The following is a 19,972-nucleotide window of genomic DNA, read 5'->3' as shown; positions in this document are numbered from 1 at the left end:
ACGCAAGATACGCATTGCAAATCTACATCTATCATATAAATAACGTAAATAACAACGTTCAGTTGTCATCGTTGAATTACTGATTGTTTATACAACTTGTATAATTTAATTGCATCTGAATTATTGGCTAAAGAGCACAAGTTTTTATCGCACGTGTGAAGGAACAGTAGCCTGCCAAGTTTGAAACCGCGGTGGTTCAAAGAAAATAACGTGAGATCGAATGGCTGATCCGCCGTTATTGTTTGACAATGAGTGCCTACCGGCACGACGCTGTCATCGGGCGCATGTCGATGCTGCATTAGGAACGAATCTGAATCTAATGCCGTAACGTGCCGAGCGTGATCGGAGCTTGTCGCAACAAAGCGCTCCGGTTGAATACCGTAAAGATCTCTGCGTGCATACCAATGATCCCGAGGCGGTCTCGCATGTTGCATCGGAGGTTCGACCGAACGGATTATACCGGCATCAATTTCGACCAAACTTTTGACACGTAAATACACGCTTCATCGCTCAGCGAAGGACAGACCTGTTATCGTCCACGACGGACGCATCTAAATTTCAGATTAGCGATATGAGCATAGATTGGTTTTCGATGTAATCGATAACGTTAGGCAATGTGGAAATATTTCCGACAAATGAATCGGTTACGGATTTCTCACAGAATGTTCACTCCTGAAACGTGATTGGCGAGAACCGATTAAATTTTATCCTCGCACACAAGGCAGTTACATGCAAATGGATAGCCATTGCACTATCTTTATAAAGAGAAAAACAATTGCACCTGTTATCAGTGAAATGATGTCTCTTCAATCACTCAAGCCTCTATTAAGAAATTAATACAAGTTATTAATTTTAAGAGAAATAGTCACGCTCGTGTTTTAGCGATAACAAAAACTTCAAAGCCAATGTATTATACGAGCAAGAATAAGATGTAAAAATGTTACAGGATTAACAACAGTTTATTCGACGTGACAATCTCGATTACGATTAGACAGTGTTTGCTGTTATCTAAATAAAATTTATATTTTTTTATAATTTTTGTATAACTTTTTCTACTGCGTTTACATGAAGTCTTAAAGATATTATCTGAAAATTATCTAGATGAATCATCATATAATTTTATCTTTTATCTAGATATATTCAAAACGAAATCATCTTTATCTTATCTAAGATAAATTTATATATTTTTATCTTATCTTTATCTAGCTAATTTTAAAATCATCTATGCACAACACTGCGATTAGAATTGCAATTGTACGCGTTCCAACACTATACTGTGCCTTCTTCGGCATGCAAAACTTACATATAGGTCGCATGGTAGCGTGTCGTATAGAAAATTTACGTATTCAAAAACCGTAAAATAATACGAATATAAAGGCTGACATTGCGTCGGGTTCAATATTATCCCCGAGTGGCTAAGGTGACAAACTTTTTTTTCTCGTCAATTTTAGATCGACGGACTAATCGCGGTCGCAATTGCTTTCGAAAATAATAATTCGTAACTCTGCCGACGGAATTGTTAGGGGCTAAACGAAGCGTGCGGTTTTCGCGGATGTAAATTACTTAACGGTCGATTACACACGTGTATCCGCGTACACAATTTCAGGCCCTCGTCCTCGTTACAGCTGCACCTGCCTACGATTGTGCGTATCTAGTAAATGGCCCTAACTCATCCCGCACGCAGGAAACGTGTCTTTTACAACGTTACTTTATTAGCGGTGCGTGAACTTGGTATTCATGGATTTCGACGCACCTACATCGGTTTTACGGGGCGGGTGGGGAGGGGGGGGGGGAAGAGAGGGGTGATGTCAGCGGACTGGTAGCGACGATTGCATAATCACTTAAGCGTAATCATGGTAGCGCAAGCCGCGCTACCACATCGCTAATATCGCCGACTATCGTAGTAATTTTTCTGATGACTGTTAAAATAACGGACGAGGGTGTCTGGATTTTGTCACAATATTTATTCCCTCGCGACAGAATATGGTAGCCGATGAGTGGAAAAACAATGCGCGCGGTTACAAAATGAATTCCAAATAGATGGGCAATATGGAAAAAATTTTTCTTTTCTTATTTACGAAAGTGCTTGATATTTCGGAATAATCGCGGAGATCGCGCAGCGCGCTTCGCGCCTGCCTGTAAAGCCCGTATCAGACTACGGATTGGGATTGGGATTAGATTGAAATTTGACCAATCGGAGTAAAAGTTACTGAACTTGAGATTAGTGAACTTTACTGTGATTGGTTAAATTTCAATCTAATCCCAATCCCAATCCGTAGTCTGATACGGGCTTAACGAAACATTTGCACTTGTACCAGAAATTCGGCGCGAGGCGTCTCGCTCGCTGTCGCTCGAACTTCCGCCAGCAAACTAATGCGAGCCCATGCGAATTGTGAAACCCGGCGCGGCGTGACTCGCGTCGCCGCGCCGTTCCACGCTCGATGGTGCGTGCACGCGGCGCGTCACGCACGCTTTCGCGTTACCTTAGCGATGCGAGGCGACGCGAACCTTGTGCTCGGAGGAAATCGGCACGCCCACTCGCACTTGTGCCGAGCGAACAGGTCGTGTCACATCGACGATGTCCGCGGCACGAGTGTTGGTAAGTGTGCCGAACTTCCGCCTCGTCCGACCCTTTCTCGTAGCCATCACGATCCGTTTAATTCGTCCTGCGGTCCGACCGACGTCGGCCGCGACCGTAGGGATCGCTGATAATTTAGTGAATCAAGTACAGTCACAGAATCGGGTCGGGGCTTATGCACGGAGAGAGAAAGAGAACTTTCTTTTAAAATTTACCTGAAAAATCATGTGATCATGGGCAAATCACGCACCCACAACACAAATTTCCGGATCCAATGCTATTACATTTGAATGTATCATAAAATAGGATCGATATAGCGTCAATCGTGTTTATTATAGAGAAAGGAATATTTTATCTAAAATCTAGAATAAAATGATAGTACGTATCGTCTTTTGCCGAATATCGCGGTGGCAGCTTCGTGTGTTGTAAGGTGGAGGGAAAATTTATTCTAAACGCAAGAATATATAAAGCTACTCTTGTCTCAATGTAGTAAATCAATCTTTTTTAACTCGATAGAGGAGAATAAGAATTATTGATTTTACTTTGCTGTTGTCTTAGTTTTATACTAAATGAGGCTGTGAAAAATATAAATGCAGCGGGAATATTTTTTGTCTCAATAACAGGAATCCATGGACAACGTGGCATCTTGAAGAACTTTATGGGAGTTTTTGAAATTTTACCATACATTTTACCAGTAATTATACTTACAGTTTACCAGTAAAATGTATGGTAAAATTTTACGAAACTCTCATAAAAGTTCTTCAAAATGCCACGTTGTCCCACGATCACATGATCTTCGGGACAAATTTTAAGAGAAAATTCTCTCGGTGCAGTTTTATCTCGAGAAAACGAATCGATTCGAAGAATAGGAGAATCTATGGAACATGTTGCGCCATTGTGATCACTTTATCGGAATGCATCGACACTTTCGCAAGTCGTAGAAGACAGCTTTCCTATTGTTTCACCCGGGTGTAATTTCAGCGCGCTGAAATTGCGTTTTTGCAATTAAACATTTATGAGTTTTATCTTCTTCAGATAAGATTCTCAACTTAAGAACTTTATTGGGGATCATTTCACATTTGTCTCTCCGCCGTGCGTGTGTAATCAAAGTAAGTTCCTGAGTCGAAAAGAATCGCGGCGCGCGATATTATTTTGCCTCGCTCGCGCGATATCCGCGGAGTGATTCGCGCGTCGCGATCTGGCATCGGCTTGTAAATAGATTCTCTCGAGGCGTCGCGAGGGAACGTCGCGAAAAGGAGAAACCTCGACATTGTTATGTAAACCTCTCGGTAATAAAGACACGGTCACTCTGAATCCCCGAGATATCGCTTTCGCGCCTGATCGCTGCGCGAGCAAATCAATACGACTTGGCCTTATCGCGCCCTCGCATCCTCCCGTCTGAGGGACGACGATAAGCCCCGTAATTGAATCAACTTACGCGAAACGGCTCGTTATCATCGCGTCGAAAGAGGAATCGAAGGGGTAGGAGGAGGAGGGAAAAAAACAGAAAAATACTGCGGTGTCGCGCGGCAATGCACTTCGTTGCTCCGTGACAAAAGCGCATTAGCGCAGCCTGACCGAGTCCGTCGCCGCGCGCTGGCCTTTAAAACGCACTATCGGGGTGCACTCTGCCGCGAGTGCGCATTGGAATCACGCGCGATGGATTTTCGCCACTGCGCCGGAAAATGCGGCGTGGCGTTACATCACGCCGAGCGGAAATGCAGCCGCGCAGAACAGAAATCCGATTGCGAGTTATTTAGATCCGCGTATCGTTTCAACGTGCGCGACGTACACGAAATTTCGGGGATTCAATTCATTTACAAACGTGACGGACGTTCCACGGAGCGGGTGAGAATGCTCGACTTGCGAACGACGCGGACTGAGAATATTACCGAGGATGTAGGGCGAAATCGTTAACTTATCGGCGCGCAATGTAACAAAATGTTATAACGAGTGATTTATAAGGTTCGATTGAACGATTCCGCAATGAATAATCGCATAGTTGAGTTTGGTTTGTGTTTTCAATTAGTGTACTAACGCCTGCCATTTTACACAGGACATTGAAACGGTTGATAGACTTCTTGGACACGGTCTGCCGGCAGAACAAATGTATCTACATTCTACACGCGATAGGAGCGATATATCCGGCATTCCATGCAAATATTTACAAAAATTGCTCTCTAGCGCTGCACGGTCAATACTTGAACCTAAAGATAAATGTGAGATATTGATGGTGTAATGGAGAAAGGGTGTAATCGAGACATTTAATATCTCTACTCTAAACTGGTATTACGTAACGTCCGCGAAATATTTTACGTTAACACTTCGTGAGACAAGTAAAGTTCGCTCAAGCAGAGTGTACAATAAAAAGCTGAATATTATTGTGGGAAGCATAAAATGTTCATTGGAACAATTCTCGAAAAAAAGATGTTATTTTTCGTAAATTAATTAAAAAACTGTTTCATTAGATTACACGTGGATCTAATGCAACAGCGCGACATGGCGATTACTCTCGCTGCATTTCACGGTGCAGCACTAAATTTACAATCAACTGTCATTGTGTCCAAACGACAATTGCACAATTTTCGGCTCCCGATCCTTCGGCCCGTTGTAATTTCAGAAAGCCATAATCGAAAGCTCTCCGTGTGGCCAAATAATACTCGAATGAAATATTTAATATAGAAATTTTGTTTCTAATTATAAGATACCAGTTTCTTACTCTCTAAAAATTTTCGAGTGAAAATAGTGCCATGAAATTAAATATTTATTACTGGAGTAAATATTCGCTCTGAAAATGGCAGTATTTTTACTCCAAGAACTTAAGGTCGGGAGATTCACGATCAATGAGATGTGTCGCGAGATTAGAATTCGTTTCACTTCGTAAGCCTTTTCCAAAAGTTCCCACGCCTTCGCGAACTCTATACCGTCGGATGCAAAAATCTTTATTTTGTTGGCAGCTGCGCCCGTTAATGCTGACTTTAGATAGTGCAGCTTATCCAGATCCGATAAGTTAGCGCGAGAAATGATCATGTTGTCGAACGCGTTTTTAAACGAAAGCCAGTCTTCGTATTTCCCGTCAAATGTTGGCAAAGGAGCTTCGGGAGAGAGTAAATTGACGAATTGGACCAATTGAAAGCTGCAATTTCGAGATGTTCCTCGCCTGTATCGCTTTTAATTGTCAAAAATCTCGAGCCGAAAAATCTTTTCGCACTGACTTACGGTGGTTTCCATTTAGCGACACAAGCGTCAGCCCGTCTTGTTTCATCATCCAGTGAGCGACAAGGATAAAACGATACTTGTGTCAACTCCTGCCGGTAAATGGAAAGCACCGTTAATTACTTCAATCACACGTGTTCTAGCGTCTCGCAATTTCGCCTCGACACGTCGCGCTTGTTGTTGAGGAGCAATTTTTCGGATCAGCCGATCGTGACTTCGACACTCGACGACCGGTGTCGTCGTGCATCTCGACGAGGCACGCGCGTCGCGCCGTCGTTTCGCGAGCGAAAAAGGAGCGAGGGACGGCCAAGATTGTGGTGTAAATCCGTTAAATCGAGGCTGATGAACGCACACCGGGAGGCCCCGACTCGCCTCACTTGTGCGCGCTTCTGCCACGTAGCTGTGTGCTTTACGCGTGCTGGCGTGTCCGTAAATAGGCAAAGTGAGCTAATACGTTGTAACTTCCAGGCCCTTCCCGTAATGACCTCATCGCCACGTCGCGAAAAATTCTTGACGTGTCGGGGACGATCGTATCCGCGGCATGGCTGCACATTGCAAAACGTTGTGGTTTCAATTTCAGTCAGAAACTTTATCGTATGTCCTTTCTATGGAACCGTCGGATCATTGCACGTCCGATTGCCGGCAAGTTTCCAAAGTAACGGTCCTCATCCTCAATCGTTTTTGAATGATCATGAAGCGGTAAAGCGGCATTTTTCTTGCGCTTTCTCCTTTTCCAATAACCTCCATTCAATTATGATAAATTATAAGAGATTTCTACAAAGTATAAAAGAGCACCAATAAAGAATAACAGGAATCAAGTTTCTTATCGCCAGTATATAATCCTATCTAAAGGCCTAGCCACGACGCTAGAACTTGGTCCAAGTTCTAGCGTCGTGGACACAGGTCTTAATAAAACGTAACTTTATACGTTTACGAGCATAGACATATAAAAGATAGACTGCTTATGAGGCAGTGGAACCCTAGGTGGGGGCATCCTCCTGAGGGAAAAGGACAACATGAATTTATTTGGGTATCTGTCTTCCTCTAGTGGACGTGATCTGAAGGTGATCACGTGATCACGCCCACGTGATCACGTACACTAGAAGAAGATAGACCCAAATAAATTGGTGTTGTCCTTTTCCCTCAGGACATCCCCCACTACCTCATAAGCAGTCTATCTTTTATATGTCTATGCTTACGAGCTGAACTTTTCGAGGATCGAGAACAAGGATGCCGTGAAAAATATGTACAAGGGGGAACGAACATAGACTGGCAATTGTCCGAATAAGGTGGTCTCGAGGTGTAAGAAAAGCCTAACGGATTAAGGCGTAACGGAGGCCGTTGCCGAGGAATCTTGAACCCAAGATTTCATGCGCTTTTGCATTGTGCACAGCTTGTTTTACGACAGATAAACAACGCCCGATTGTGGACAAAGTTTTCAAAGTAGCGGTTCTCATCTTCAATCATTTTTTTTTTAATAATCACGAAGCGATAAAGCGGTAATTTCTTGCGTACCTTTTACAACGAAGTTTTATACGCCACGACTCGATCGCCAAATGCAAATCAATCGCAGTTTCGGAAATATTTCTACATGGAAAAGGATATATTTTCTCGCGGTTTCTTAGTAACGGTTTAAAAGATGTAAACCTTTAAGAAATAAAACGGCACGCACAGCTTCGAAAAGTTATTAATAGCATACCCGGCTTTTGTTTGTGCAAAACACCGAGTTTAACGAATTTAATAGAGTCTAAAGAACAAAGCATTATCAAGTCGTATTGAAATAGCGCAGATACAATTCATCGAAGGGGATCGTAGTTTCTTTGGATATACCATATCTTGCAATTCTGTTTACGGGTCGTCGCTTATCTGTGGTCGCGTTATTTTGCGTCAACTCGTGCAACAGCGCTGCACATGAAAATAAAAAACTTTCAAAAACAATATATTATACACGAAGATAACTAATATTACAAACGCATGCCTCAGTGGTCGAATTGGTGAGACGCCCGCCTAGAGTGTAGGGTAAGTCCAGGTTCAAACCCTGGCTGGGGTAATATTTTTCGCAATAAATTTCTCTAATTCGAATTTGCCAGTTGCGTCGTTTAGCAATTTTCCTACATTGACAACTAATATTGTACATAAAAACGTTTATTTTTAGTATGAGATGTATATACGGTGGGAATTTTCTCTCGAAATGTGTCCTGAAAGTCATACAATCGCGGGACAACGCGGCCGTTTCGAAGAATTTACGAGTCTTTTTTTAATTTTACCAGTAAAACGTACGGTAAAATTTCGAAAAACTCTCATGAAATTCTTCGAGATGCCACGGTGTCCCACAATTATATGATTTTCAGGATAAATTTTAAAAGAAAACTTTCTCCGTGCATACATAACAGGTAACTAATAATATATTTAGACGCGTATAGATAACTGATAGTTAATATTAGACGACTTTGTACACAACATGTATTAATAATTTTACATATTTATAGATAATTAGTTATACCTGTACACGTGATATTAGTTGCTGGCAGAATTTTAATAGACACAACACGTCGACACAATTTGCGTTTATTACAACGTGTTGACGCGGATCCTCAGGTGTCGAATACTAACAGCATGGTGCCGTACCGGTAATCAGCCCAATCGTCGTACGATCAATCAAATCTGACACGTACAGTCCTAAATTCTGTCGGGTGGAAAGTTCGTTGTGCGACGTGGCGAGTAAAATTTTTACTATAATAAATCTACGGCTTCTATTAACATCTCGTTAGACGAAACGTGTGGCGAAATCGATTGCTCGCGCTAGTGCGCAACCAAGGCTTGTTCAGAGTCAATTCTTACATTTACAGTAATCTTACACGTACACGTTCGAAAACTATTTAGCCAAAAAAAAAGATCCGTACGGATGCTGTACTGGTCATTCAGAAGATTTTCGAGACTTTTAATTTAGGGTACAACCACCTTAACATCAGACTCCAGCACGACACTTAGTGAAAATGTGCCGTGCTGATAATTTTCAGCAGTTCTATTGGCCAATCGGCCGCAGATGTTGCGTTCGCGAAAACCCTGTCGATTTTTAACTTCCATCCGCGATCTCGGCGCGGAAGAGAGTTCCGACTCCCGCGCGCTCGACAACGAACGTCCGGGCGCGCGTCCCCGAAAGATCGTTCGTACGGATATCCGGTTCGCTCGGTCAGGTCGACTGTGACGGCTCGGTGATCGATTCGCTCCGTCACGCCGCGCGCGATCGGTCTCCGCGTTAATATTTTGACTCGCTCGAGGGAGACACGCAGGATTCCGGGAGGGACGAGCGGCGCGCGGCGGCGCACAGTGGATCGAAATAAGAAAATGGGTGGACATCGAGCTAGAAATAAAAGTTTTAGTTTACTAATTCCATGCAGTGAAACAAGTTGTAGAAATACTCCGGTACATCGAAAAACGGAAAATATAAACTAATGAATTATAGATGTTACAGCTGTGTTACTTTTAAGTTATACAATCAATGAAATTCGTAAATTAGAAACAGTCTACTCAGGCTCGCTATTCTGTACAAAGGGTCAGCTATTTTTATATACTCTATGGTGCCTAATATGATTCTTTTCGTGTATTATATTTTTATCATTTATGTTGCCAGATTTTAGAATTGTTTACATATTATTCTCTACAATTAATCGAAACGAAATCTTAACCCAATGAGCACGTGTTCACTGGGCGATTTAAAAAAATGTCCGTATTTGTCCGAGATCTTTGTTTTTTTTGCACAATTTTAAAGAACCTTTTGTGCAGTAAAAATTCGCATAGGTATTTGCTGCGATCTTTCCTCCCGTACTTAATTTTCTCTCGTAAGGTTTCAACGCTCTTCTAGAAAACTTTGATTAGATTAAGCTGTTGCTACGTGCTAATATATTGCATTTTCCTACACGTCTTCTGTAAAGCTTTACAGAGTTATCACATGAACTGGAACATTTTTGCCTCATATTTGGTGAACAAAATATAAAATTATTAGAGAAAGACGTTAGAAATAAACCAATTGTATCGGAATTGATTTTCAACTAACGAGAATATTCTCGAAAGTCGCCAGCAGTAACTAACAACATCCGACACTTTTATTGACCGTATCTGGCAATTTTAATAATACAGAAAATTTACTACGAAAAATATATAACATGCCTCGGTGGTCGAATCGGTCGAGACGCCCGCCTAGAGCGTAGGGGAGGTCCAGGTTCAAACCCTGGTAATATTTTTCGGAATAAATTTTCTGTATTATCAAAATTGCCAGATACGGTCAAGACAAAAATCTCTCATGTTGGAGTTGATTTTATCACAATCGAGTGTTGCATAACGTTCTCGCCGAACAAAATTTCGGTTCACGTCCACACAAATCATGGTTCCGATCCACTGTGCGGCGGCGGCGGTTTCGCGACGAGCCGGTCCTCGCCGGTGTATATCGCGGAACGTCTCGAGGAGAGCCGACGTACGCTCTCAACCCTCCTTCCCCCCTTGCGGCCCGACCTGACGACGACGACGACGACGAGTCTGGCACTCGCGATCGATCCCTACGGCCGCCGCGGACGCCGGCTCGCACCGGCGTTCCACGATGGGACTCGGGATCGCTGCGCGAGAGAGATCGTCCGATTTCCACGGCGAATCGCGCACCGTCCCCCCGCGTCCGGATCAATGAAACGCTCCGCCCGGAAACCTGTTCCGCGAAGAATTCCGCGCCGGGAGTCGTGCGTCTCTCTCTCCTCCGGTTATCGTCGGCGGGCGATCGGTGCGTAGCTGCCAATGGGTAGACTCTCGTGTATCACCGGCATCGTGTCGATTATTGCCGAAATTGATATCTCGCAAAGTCACGATATTATCACGGGACTTCGCGACGGCGAGAAAGAGAGAAATAGAAAGAGAGAGATAGATAGGGGGGGGAGCGAGAAAGATAGATATATATAGAGAGAGAGGGGAGAGAGAGAGAGAGAGAGAGAGAGAGAGAGAGAGTGTATGAGAGAGAAAGATCGCGGACAAGGGAGCGCTCGCGGAAAGTTTCCGAGGGTCGGCGTACGCGGAGCAGGAAGAGAACACTACGAAGGTGCACGACGGTCTCTCGGTTTCACTCACTTCCTCGCGGCGCATCACCTCCACCTGCAGCCGCCTTTGGTACTCCTCGCACTCGTCCTTGTACTTCTCCATCTCCTCCTTCGTCTGCCTCATCTTCTTCTTGAGCACGTCGAGAAGAGTGCCCTGCACTTGCGCCGACATGCTGGCCTAGTCGAGGACCCCGACGTGTTCACGTTGAAGCGCCGCGAATCGGAGGGGCACTGCGCGCGCGAGAGAGAGAGAGAGAGAGATAGATAGAGGAGAAACACGCTTCGGACGGCGACGACGCGCGAGCCGGTCCGTCGAGTTCCCACGCGGATTCGGCCGACGGGGAAGGCGAAGTGAGGCACGTACGCGACGCGAACGGGTACGCGTAACTGTTCAGGGTACGACCGGTGCGTGTGTGTGTGCGCGCGGGCGCGTGCGAGACGGCGAGGAAACGCGAGTGACTTTCGCAGGGGCACCCGGAGCTGCCGTGCACTGACGACCACTGCTGTTGCTGCTGGCGGCCGCCGCCGTTGACTGGAGCGCAAGATGGCCGCCCACCGGTCGCGGCGCGCGTGCGCACCGGGTCCTTCCGCGCGTCAAGTAGTCCCTGCGGCGTCCCTGCGCCAAGGGCCGCCGCGTGCCGGTCGCATTTTTTTCCCGACGCGCCCGCGGCCGCCGGCCGGACGGGCCGCGTCGGCGAGTCCGCGGGCGACGCGAGCGACGGCGGGCGCCGCGCCGAGCGCCGGGGCCACGCCTGTACGCGACGCGTCGCGTCGCGTCGCGCTGGTGCCCCCTCGTGCGACAGCCGCGTGAATCGCGGGGCGCGCGCGTGCTGCGCGCCCGAGTATCGCTACGCCGATCGACGTGTCGTCGTCGTCGCCGCCGCCGCCGCCGCCGCCGCCGCCGCCGCTCGCAAAGCCCCGGAAATACCGCGCCCGTCACGAGCGCGCCCAGCCGTTCGAATCGCCGGACCTGACAATTCGTTGCTCGTTCTTCTCGTACGGTATTCCTGCACCTGTTCTCTGTCTTTCTTTCATTTTTCTCCGCCTGTCGCGATTGACGCTCTAGCAGTTTCTTGCGCGTTTGCGCGACCGCGGCGAGCAGCCTTCGCGCGGCTCAATTGTTGTCGAGACAAACAGTCGAGCTGACTTTCCGTACGACACGTCCGATGTGTCAATTGTCTTCGACCGCGCTGCGAAATGTTATCTCGCGACGATGAGGCCGGAGAGAAACCTGAGGGCGGCCACGCCGGAGTTTTTACTCGATGCCCCTTTTGGGAGACTGTTTTGCCCGCCCTTACGCCCACTTTTACTTTTGGAACTATTTCATTACGCATTTTCGGACTCCGCCGATAAAATTTCCACTGGTGCATGTCTGTGCTGTGCATTCTGACATCTAATTTATAAAATTTACATCGACCACGCGAACAAAATTGATGTAAACATCATGCAGATAATTTATGTCAATGTGATTTAGAAATTCCCAGCTCAATCCTGTAAAATAGGCGTAGCAAAATAGTTTCAAAAGTAAAAATGGGCGTAAGGGCGCGCAAAACAGTTTCCTAAAACGGTGTCAAGTAAAGCGTGGCCGCTCTCAGGTTTCTCTCTGATGTGACACATTGTTAATGTAGATTTATATGTATATGTGTAGTAATTATGTGGGCGTAAGTTCCCGTTCTCGTAAAATTGCGGTATAAGAACTTAGAGCCACCTGAGATTTAGCAATAAAGCCTTTACGCAACCCTGTAATATTAATCTTAATTTCAAAGCGTTTGAACGAATAATCTCGTCAAAGTTACGAAACCAAGTCCCATCATTTTTATTCACGTTGTCCCGTTGTACTTTCACTAATTGTGCATATTGCTCGGTTTACAATACGGTCTATTCGTAATGGTTATTATAATATTCATTGACTTGTGGCAAAGTTTCGCGTGGCGAAAGAAGCTTCAGGGATTTAAGAAAGAATGCGTCGGTAGTTTTTGTCAAATTTAAATTAAATTAAAATGCAATTTACATCGAACGGGCTTCGATGCGCGTTTGACTCGCTCGGAGGTGCAATCTCAGTGCCACCTGCTGGTCGGTCCGAGAAGCAGAGTCGTTTGAATCGTTCCCGTCCTCAAGGCGGGAATTTCGAACGCCCGTTCTACGCGGTGTCCCCGGGTTTTCCGCGCCATGAAAAGCGCAATCTAATGAGACCGCGTGATCCAATATGCCACGTCATACACGTGGACACGTGCAGCATCCTGTGCTGAATGCCTTTTATACAAAACGGCTCTCTCCCGCGTAACCATTCACGGGCCTTTAGAAATTATAACGCGATAAAACCGTCCCTCTGTAACGCAATTCTGGTTTATAGGTTGCGCGGTGACCTCGCGGCTGATGCGCTTGATATATTCAGCACGTGGCGGCCGGGGTGATGACGTCTAAATTATATGCATAACCCCCTCCTCGAGAGCAACACACGTTGCTATCACGCGGCATTATATATAGAATACAATGTAATGCATCTATTCGTACTTCTCTATTATGAGACAGCGGGGTTTCTACTAAATTAATATCGGCAATTAGGCATCGTCTGTTGGTACCGTCATGAATTTATTGCCTTTGGAGATCTATTTAGTGAAAATTCATTGTTAGATTGCGTGTAATCGTCGCGAGAGAAGATTGTGATTGAAGTTGGATGTTGAAAACCTGCTATCTTTTATTAGAAGCCTATCTCGTAATAGGGGACTTTTCTCTATGTCGAATCCTTCACACAGCACACATTTTATCGTACTTTAACGAGATAACGGAAATGATAGGTGGAAGGAATGTCGCGTAATAGCTGCCAGATAATTTCCAAGGTTAATTTCGTACGCTGGAATCGCGTATGAAAACGCGATCAATCGCGTATATCACGAAAGAGAATATAAGTGAATAATAGTGCATGGAGTTGTTCGGTTACCACAAAAAAGAACCTTAAACGATTGCTTCTTCGAGCAATGAAATTTCCCTTAACTTTGATCGAGGAATGTTTTTGAAGCTCGTTGTCGAAGCGATTGAAATAAAAGTTCAATCGTTAGCTATTAGTATTTTACAAAGATAAAATAATTTGTCGTTGCGCGTTGATTTTTAAAGGCAGTTAACGTATAAAAATATAAACTAGCAAAACTACTCAAATTACACAGGTAATCGTCATAAATTAAAAAAGGATTCACTTTTTCACAATTCACAAAATTCTTTCTGAGGCAATATTTTTCGCAGGAAGTTTTTCGAATTAAATTTATAACCAGTTGTGATCAAATTAATATTATTCGTCTGTTATTTTGTTACTGGTGGCTAAGAAAAATATTATTCGCGTGTAAATTAATGTTGGTTTAAACAACAAAGAATTGGTGACAGAAGTAAATTTTTCTCCAAGTCTTGAAAATGTTTTAAGAACAGAAATGGGCTGGAAAAAGAATTCATAATTCGAGAATTTAGAAAGAATCCTCCTTGGATTCTCTATGCCATGTAGATAATTAATTATCAATAAATAAATCCTGAAGCATATCGCGAAAATTCATTTGAAATATCAAAGTTTACGTTCAGGCAGCTAAGAGAATATTGATGCATATCGACTTTAATTAATACGTAATGCACTCGGCACCACAGGACACTTATGATGTACCTCACGTTTCGGCTAGACTGAATATGACGCAAATCTTTCGTCATTGCAGAAACGTGCTAAACGCGCGACAAGCGTGACTGATGTCCATATGTGAAGCATACTAAAGCGAAGTGCAGAAGGCTGAACACGTTAACGAAGTCGAATGCCAATTGTAACTTTTCCTGCTGCATTTGCTACAATCGCATATTTCCGCGGCACATCAACGTATGTTGAAACTTTATTGTACCGTTCCATTTCTGCGTAACACACAGCTCGCAACTCACGACGTACCATTGGTATTTAAATTAAACGCACGATCGCGACTAATCTCTCTTATCGCGATGTATACTCTTTGATAAAATAACCCTCGCTTATATTCGAATCAATATTTCGAATTTTAATTTCACGCAATTTCTGTTGAAAGGTTTTGATTAGATTTCCATTCTTAGAATTAAAAATCTCTTAATCATAGCTTGTGATAATTAGCAATTTCACGTTGAATAACTTTGAATGTGAACCGCGGTGTTTGTAACGCTTCGCATAATTAATAGATTTCGCTATTTGCGTGACGGGTCCTGTCGCTTTGCGAAATCGAAATGAATGTCCATAAAGCCGAGTAAATCCAGTTGGTTCTAATTTAACTTTAGAAAAGAGAGTGTATCTTTTGACGCACGTTTTGTCTCTCTCTCTCTAATTTCGATGCACTAATTCCAATTATAAGCTTCGTTGATCGAAAAAAATTGCAACCAGAGATGTTTCCACCTGTTCCCCAAGTGGCATTCAACATTGGCATTGTTCCAATTCTGTTGAGAAAGCTGCTCCAGCTGCGTTTTCCCAGCAGATTTTCTTGCGGTATAAAAAGGAATCAATATATAGCCAAATGTTCCATTTGACGCGTGCCAACATCAACTACAAATTTCGTCAATTCAGACCGAACAAAAGATCAATTGAAAACCACCAAAAGTGCATAAGGTAATTGCATTATCCGGATATCCGCACTTTCAGGCTCGTGTTGGCCTCGATTTAATTTTCTTAACGGCTCGTCGATTCAAAATTCCAGGAAGAAACATCTGTTCTCCAAACGGTGCATTCGAATTGGCATTGTTTCAATCCCGTTGAGAAATCGCAAGACCTGTGCTCTTTCTCTCGCCATTTCTTCCACGCGATTCCTTCCTTAATCTCGCAAAGTAAAAGGTACACTGAAAAGAATAAGCTCCGTGCTAAAACGTTCTCGTAAAACATTCCGCGAACGTCATTTTGGCTTTCACCTAGTAAAGAAAGAACGGTTCATTCGCGTCGCAAGTCGCACAGTCGTCGAACGTCGATCGTGGATGGTAGCGTATCCGAAGAGCGAGAAATCGCGGAATGTGGCGTGCAAACATCGTGGCCGATAAGAGGAGGAGGACAGCCACGAGAAAGAGCGTCAAAGGTCGTCGCGCGACAAAAAGTCAAAGATGAAATTAACGCGCATTCCAAATCCGTCGTACGTGGGCGTGTCGCAGCGGGGATAACGACACAAATGGGTCTTCAATTTATGCCGATGCATCTTTCACCGCCGATACTCTCTCTCGTCGATTTTAAACGGAGTCTTTAAACCGCGGTTTTCAAAACACGTGACTTCTACGAACTATGAATCGCGTTATCAAGTTCTTTGGGAAATCGCAATGTATAATCTTGTGCACAGCTGGCAATTATGATTAATGCAAATAGACAAGAGAGAAAAATATATTTAAAAAATGTAATGGCCGAGTAGCATTTTTGAAGAAAATTCTCGAAATCCTGTGCTCCCTATCTCCGCAGCGACGTGGACGTTGTGCACATTTCGGGATGCGATTCCCAGATGCGCATAACGTGCGCCGGATTTATTCGTGCGGAGGCTATCCGGGAGCGGGAGCTTACGCAACCTGGTCCCGCACTCCCGAATAAAAGTCTCGCTGGATCACGGCCGTCACGTATTTTTAGAATGTTGACGAGTTCGTGGGGTGTATAAGCTTGAGCAGACTCGCCAGACGCGTATGTGCAAAAGGGCGGGGCCCCGAGAGAGCAACGACGAGAGTATCGTCGAGAAGAACGTCCCGGAGATCGAGGGTTCCATTGTCCGACGACGACAACGAGCGCCAAGCAGCGTCCCGATCGTCGTCGAAAGAGAGATTCAATTGGCTGGTACCGGCGAGGGCAGTTGACGGCACAGATAAATTCAATTCTCGCGATGAAGAAGAAAGTCCGCCAGTGAAGCTCGAACGTTACCGTACGCTGGGGACAAGGACTTTCAAATCCAAAGGCTGAATCGGAATTATGCAAGTGTCGTACGGTGGAAATAAAGCAGATGTTTTATCATTCCTTCATTACGATTATCTTATCCTCCAAACTGGTTTCGGTGCATTACAAGCGGGCAGAGTGTCTCGATCCCGGATGTCATCGAGGCATCATACAATATACTTTGATACTTTATGCTTCGATGTACCGTAATGCGGTATACCGACCATTATACGCGGTTGGCATGCTCCGATGCAGAGGTTGACGCAAGCAACAAGGTACTCCTTTTTGTCCCGATTTATTTTCAATGTTGGTTATTATTAAATTAATAGCATTATTTGGAGACATATCATTTCCCCACTAATCGAAGATAGATGATTTATCTAGTTTTTGAAGTATTCTACAATTAGACGGCGATTAATAAAGCTTGACAGATTCTGGCATGAAATACGAGAATGTGAAATACGATTTGGAAAATGCATTTTTGAAAAGAGATACGATGTGACCTCCCGCTGTTAATTATTTATATGCGCAATATACTATAATCGTAAATTCTCGTAGACGACTAACAAAATATAGAACGATATCAGCTTTGACTTTGAAAACAAAACCACTCAACTGCATTGAACAGGTTGACGCCCTTTTCGAATTAAAATTCATAATATACCGTAGAGAAATTAAATCAAGCATTTAAAATCGATTGGCGGACATAGTATAAAGCTTAATGCGACATAACGTTCTAGTTTTTACTCTAAAGAGTAACCCAGATAAAGCTGATATTCGCGAACCAAAACGTATAATACGTAACGCATTCGGCAAAAGGCAAATTAAATGGACAATGCAATTATGGGTAAAACATGAATATTAGTGAGTGCTATGGAATATTAATAAATATTGATTTTGATTCTGAAGAGAAATTCAGAAAAATATTGGAGTACGAGCGACTTGATGTTTTCGAATTAGAGGAGATAACGACGCGTATCTAGTAATGAACAACGGCTTTCTATCAGTGTATTGGGCAAGAGAATCGTGTGCGCGTAACCTATTGTCCTCGTTCAGTAACCCTAATAATACATGCCATTTGTCGCCAAGAGGATCTCGCGCTAGCGCATCGTTAGCGGTAACTTTCTCGGCTGTCGTTCCAGGGACTTGTTTGCAATGGGGGTTTCAGTCATAAATTATTCGGTTTATCTCCGCGTTTACTCCATAACAAATACCCGTAATAAATAATCATAATCTATAACGAAGATCGAGATTTCCTGATTAATTTCGATAGATATTTAAGCGTTGGGAGAATTGAGAAACTACACCGTTAGATATCGATACGATCTGTGCTTGTGTCGAAAGATTACGAAATAAAGTGTCCGAATTGCTTCTTGACAAATTTAGCTTGTTATATGATCGTGTAAGGAGACATTTAATTCAGTTTGTTGCAAAAACTAACTCTGTCATTTGACTCTTTAATTATTATTCGACCGCGTGACCGCGATTGGCGCGGATAAATTGCCAATTTCACGACTTCAGATCGTTGATGATGATAATTAATATTCGCGTTCATCGATACTCAACAGAGGCGTCTAAAGCTTATGAATGTTTCCGTACAAACCTGCGCGCAAGTTGGAATCGATTCTGCTTGTTGGAGCCGTGAAAGAAAACAGTTATGTTGCGTGGAAAAAAAAGGTAACGGATACTTATACAAACGCGTGAAGATAACTGTCAGTGCAACGTGATGTACTCTTGAAAATCTATGTGTGTCAAACGATTAGAGCGCGCATTTATATAAAACTTTCCGCGGTAGGATGAAAAGTCGACCCGAGTGCGATATCTTAGCGAGCGAAAATGACTGCGACAATTGTCGCGTGATTTTAATTGCAAATGAACGCCCACCACACTCGGTAGCGCGACGAGCAGCGAGTCCGTCCGCTTTCTTGCTTCGTTTAACGCGATCGCAATATCAATTATATCCATTTCTATAATTGCAGATTAACTTTAATCTCGGTTTAACTTTCTTTTTATCCTTTTCTAGTTCTAAGGCCCGGTTTCACCAAACATCGCTTAACTTCAAACTTAAGTCAACGGCACACGATACTATTTTTCCTACTGGATTGCTTACGCGAGCCAATCAGGATTTAGCCTTAAGTCACTGATTTAAAACTTTGCATCCTTATTGGTTCTCGTAAGTCATCTGGTAGGAAAAATAGTATCGTGTGCCGTTGGCTTTAATTTAATTCATGTTTGTTTCTTTCTAAAGTAACAGTTGAAAAGAGACAAAGAACGAATTAAGCTAGGCTTAATAAAGTAAACAACGTTGGTGAAACCGGATCTAAGAGTTGGAAAAAGATGGAAAGTGACCTAAAATGAAATTAAAATTAAACTACATTGGTAAAGTGGACATTAGCCGTGCGTTACAATAAGTGGTATCGATGGATATTGAAAGCTATTTTCTAGTAACACGAAAGTCGTATCGTACGCATCTTCCACGAATTTTCAGAGTCGCGTGCGATACTTTGCACTGTCGCTTACGTAATTCGTGTTGCATGCAATTCTTATTATTGCAACGAGAGGTGCCGCACGCGTCGCAGATAAAAAAGAATCAACTGTGAGGGCATTTTTTTTATTAGCATCTTAATTTAACAAATTTTGGAACCAAATTTTAAATAATTTTCCTCCTCAGTGGTTACAATTTGCCAGTTGCGCCGTTTAGCAATTTTTCTACATTGGTTAATCATGCACTGGCGTAAAATAATTCTTGTTATTTAAATAATTTTGGCTAACAGACTCGTATTACATTTTTACGACACTCGAGTTATTGGCAGCAAATAATAATTATCTCTTTACTGCGTCTCGTGAGTCAATTAATTTCACAGCAACGTAATGCGCTAGTAATTCCAGATGTTATCGCTAGAAATGGATGGCGTGATAACATCCGACGTGTATTACATTGCCACGATTATTGATTTCATTTGGTAGGCAATAATCTTAAAATATTATATATCGAGTGTTTATACACACCGCCTCCATTCACGCTTCACTAACGTCGGTTCTTTGATTAATATTTCTTGTTCAAATCAAACACCCGTAATGTTCAGTTGTGCTTGTATTTTTATCGTTTGACTCTGTCTCATGGATGACGATGACTCGCTTTGTATTACTTGAAAAGGACCCAAATTAGGGTTGAAACGTTGTAATGTGTTAAGTAAAGGAATTTGCCAGTTG

General features: G+C 43.4%; 1 protein-coding gene across 11 annotated transcripts in view; it reads right to left on the bottom strand.

The window, feature by feature from the left end:
* The window catches only part of LOC105565933 (tropomyosin), a 44,364-nt gene that overhangs the window by 16,062 nt on the left and 8,330 nt on the right, over positions 1 to 19,972 (bottom strand). The window contains exon 1 of one of the 11 annotated variants that reach the window (XM_012019541.1): positions 10,907 to 11,393. The exons of 7 other annotated variants lie outside the window; for them this stretch is intronic. In XM_012019541.1, coding sequence (XP_011874931.1) covers positions 10,907 to 11,047 — 141 coding nt within the window. In that variant the 5' untranslated portion in view covers positions 11,048 to 11,393. Of the gene's footprint in view, positions 1 to 10,906; positions 11,394 to 19,972 lie in introns of those variants that run through there. 3 more of the 11 variants (XM_012019540.1, XM_012019539.1, XM_012019538.1) reach the window with 3 other exon arrangements.

Source organism: Vollenhovia emeryi, unplaced genomic scaffold (genome assembly GCF_000949405.1).
Source record: "Vollenhovia emeryi isolate VEMERY1.0 unplaced genomic scaffold, V.emery_V1.0 DF939148.1, whole genome shotgun sequence".
NCBI classification, from domain to species: Eukaryota; Metazoa; Arthropoda; class Insecta; order Hymenoptera; family Formicidae; genus Vollenhovia; species Vollenhovia emeryi.
The sequence above is the reverse complement of the archived record's forward strand: the minus strand, read 5'-3'. Positions and strand labels throughout refer to the sequence as shown.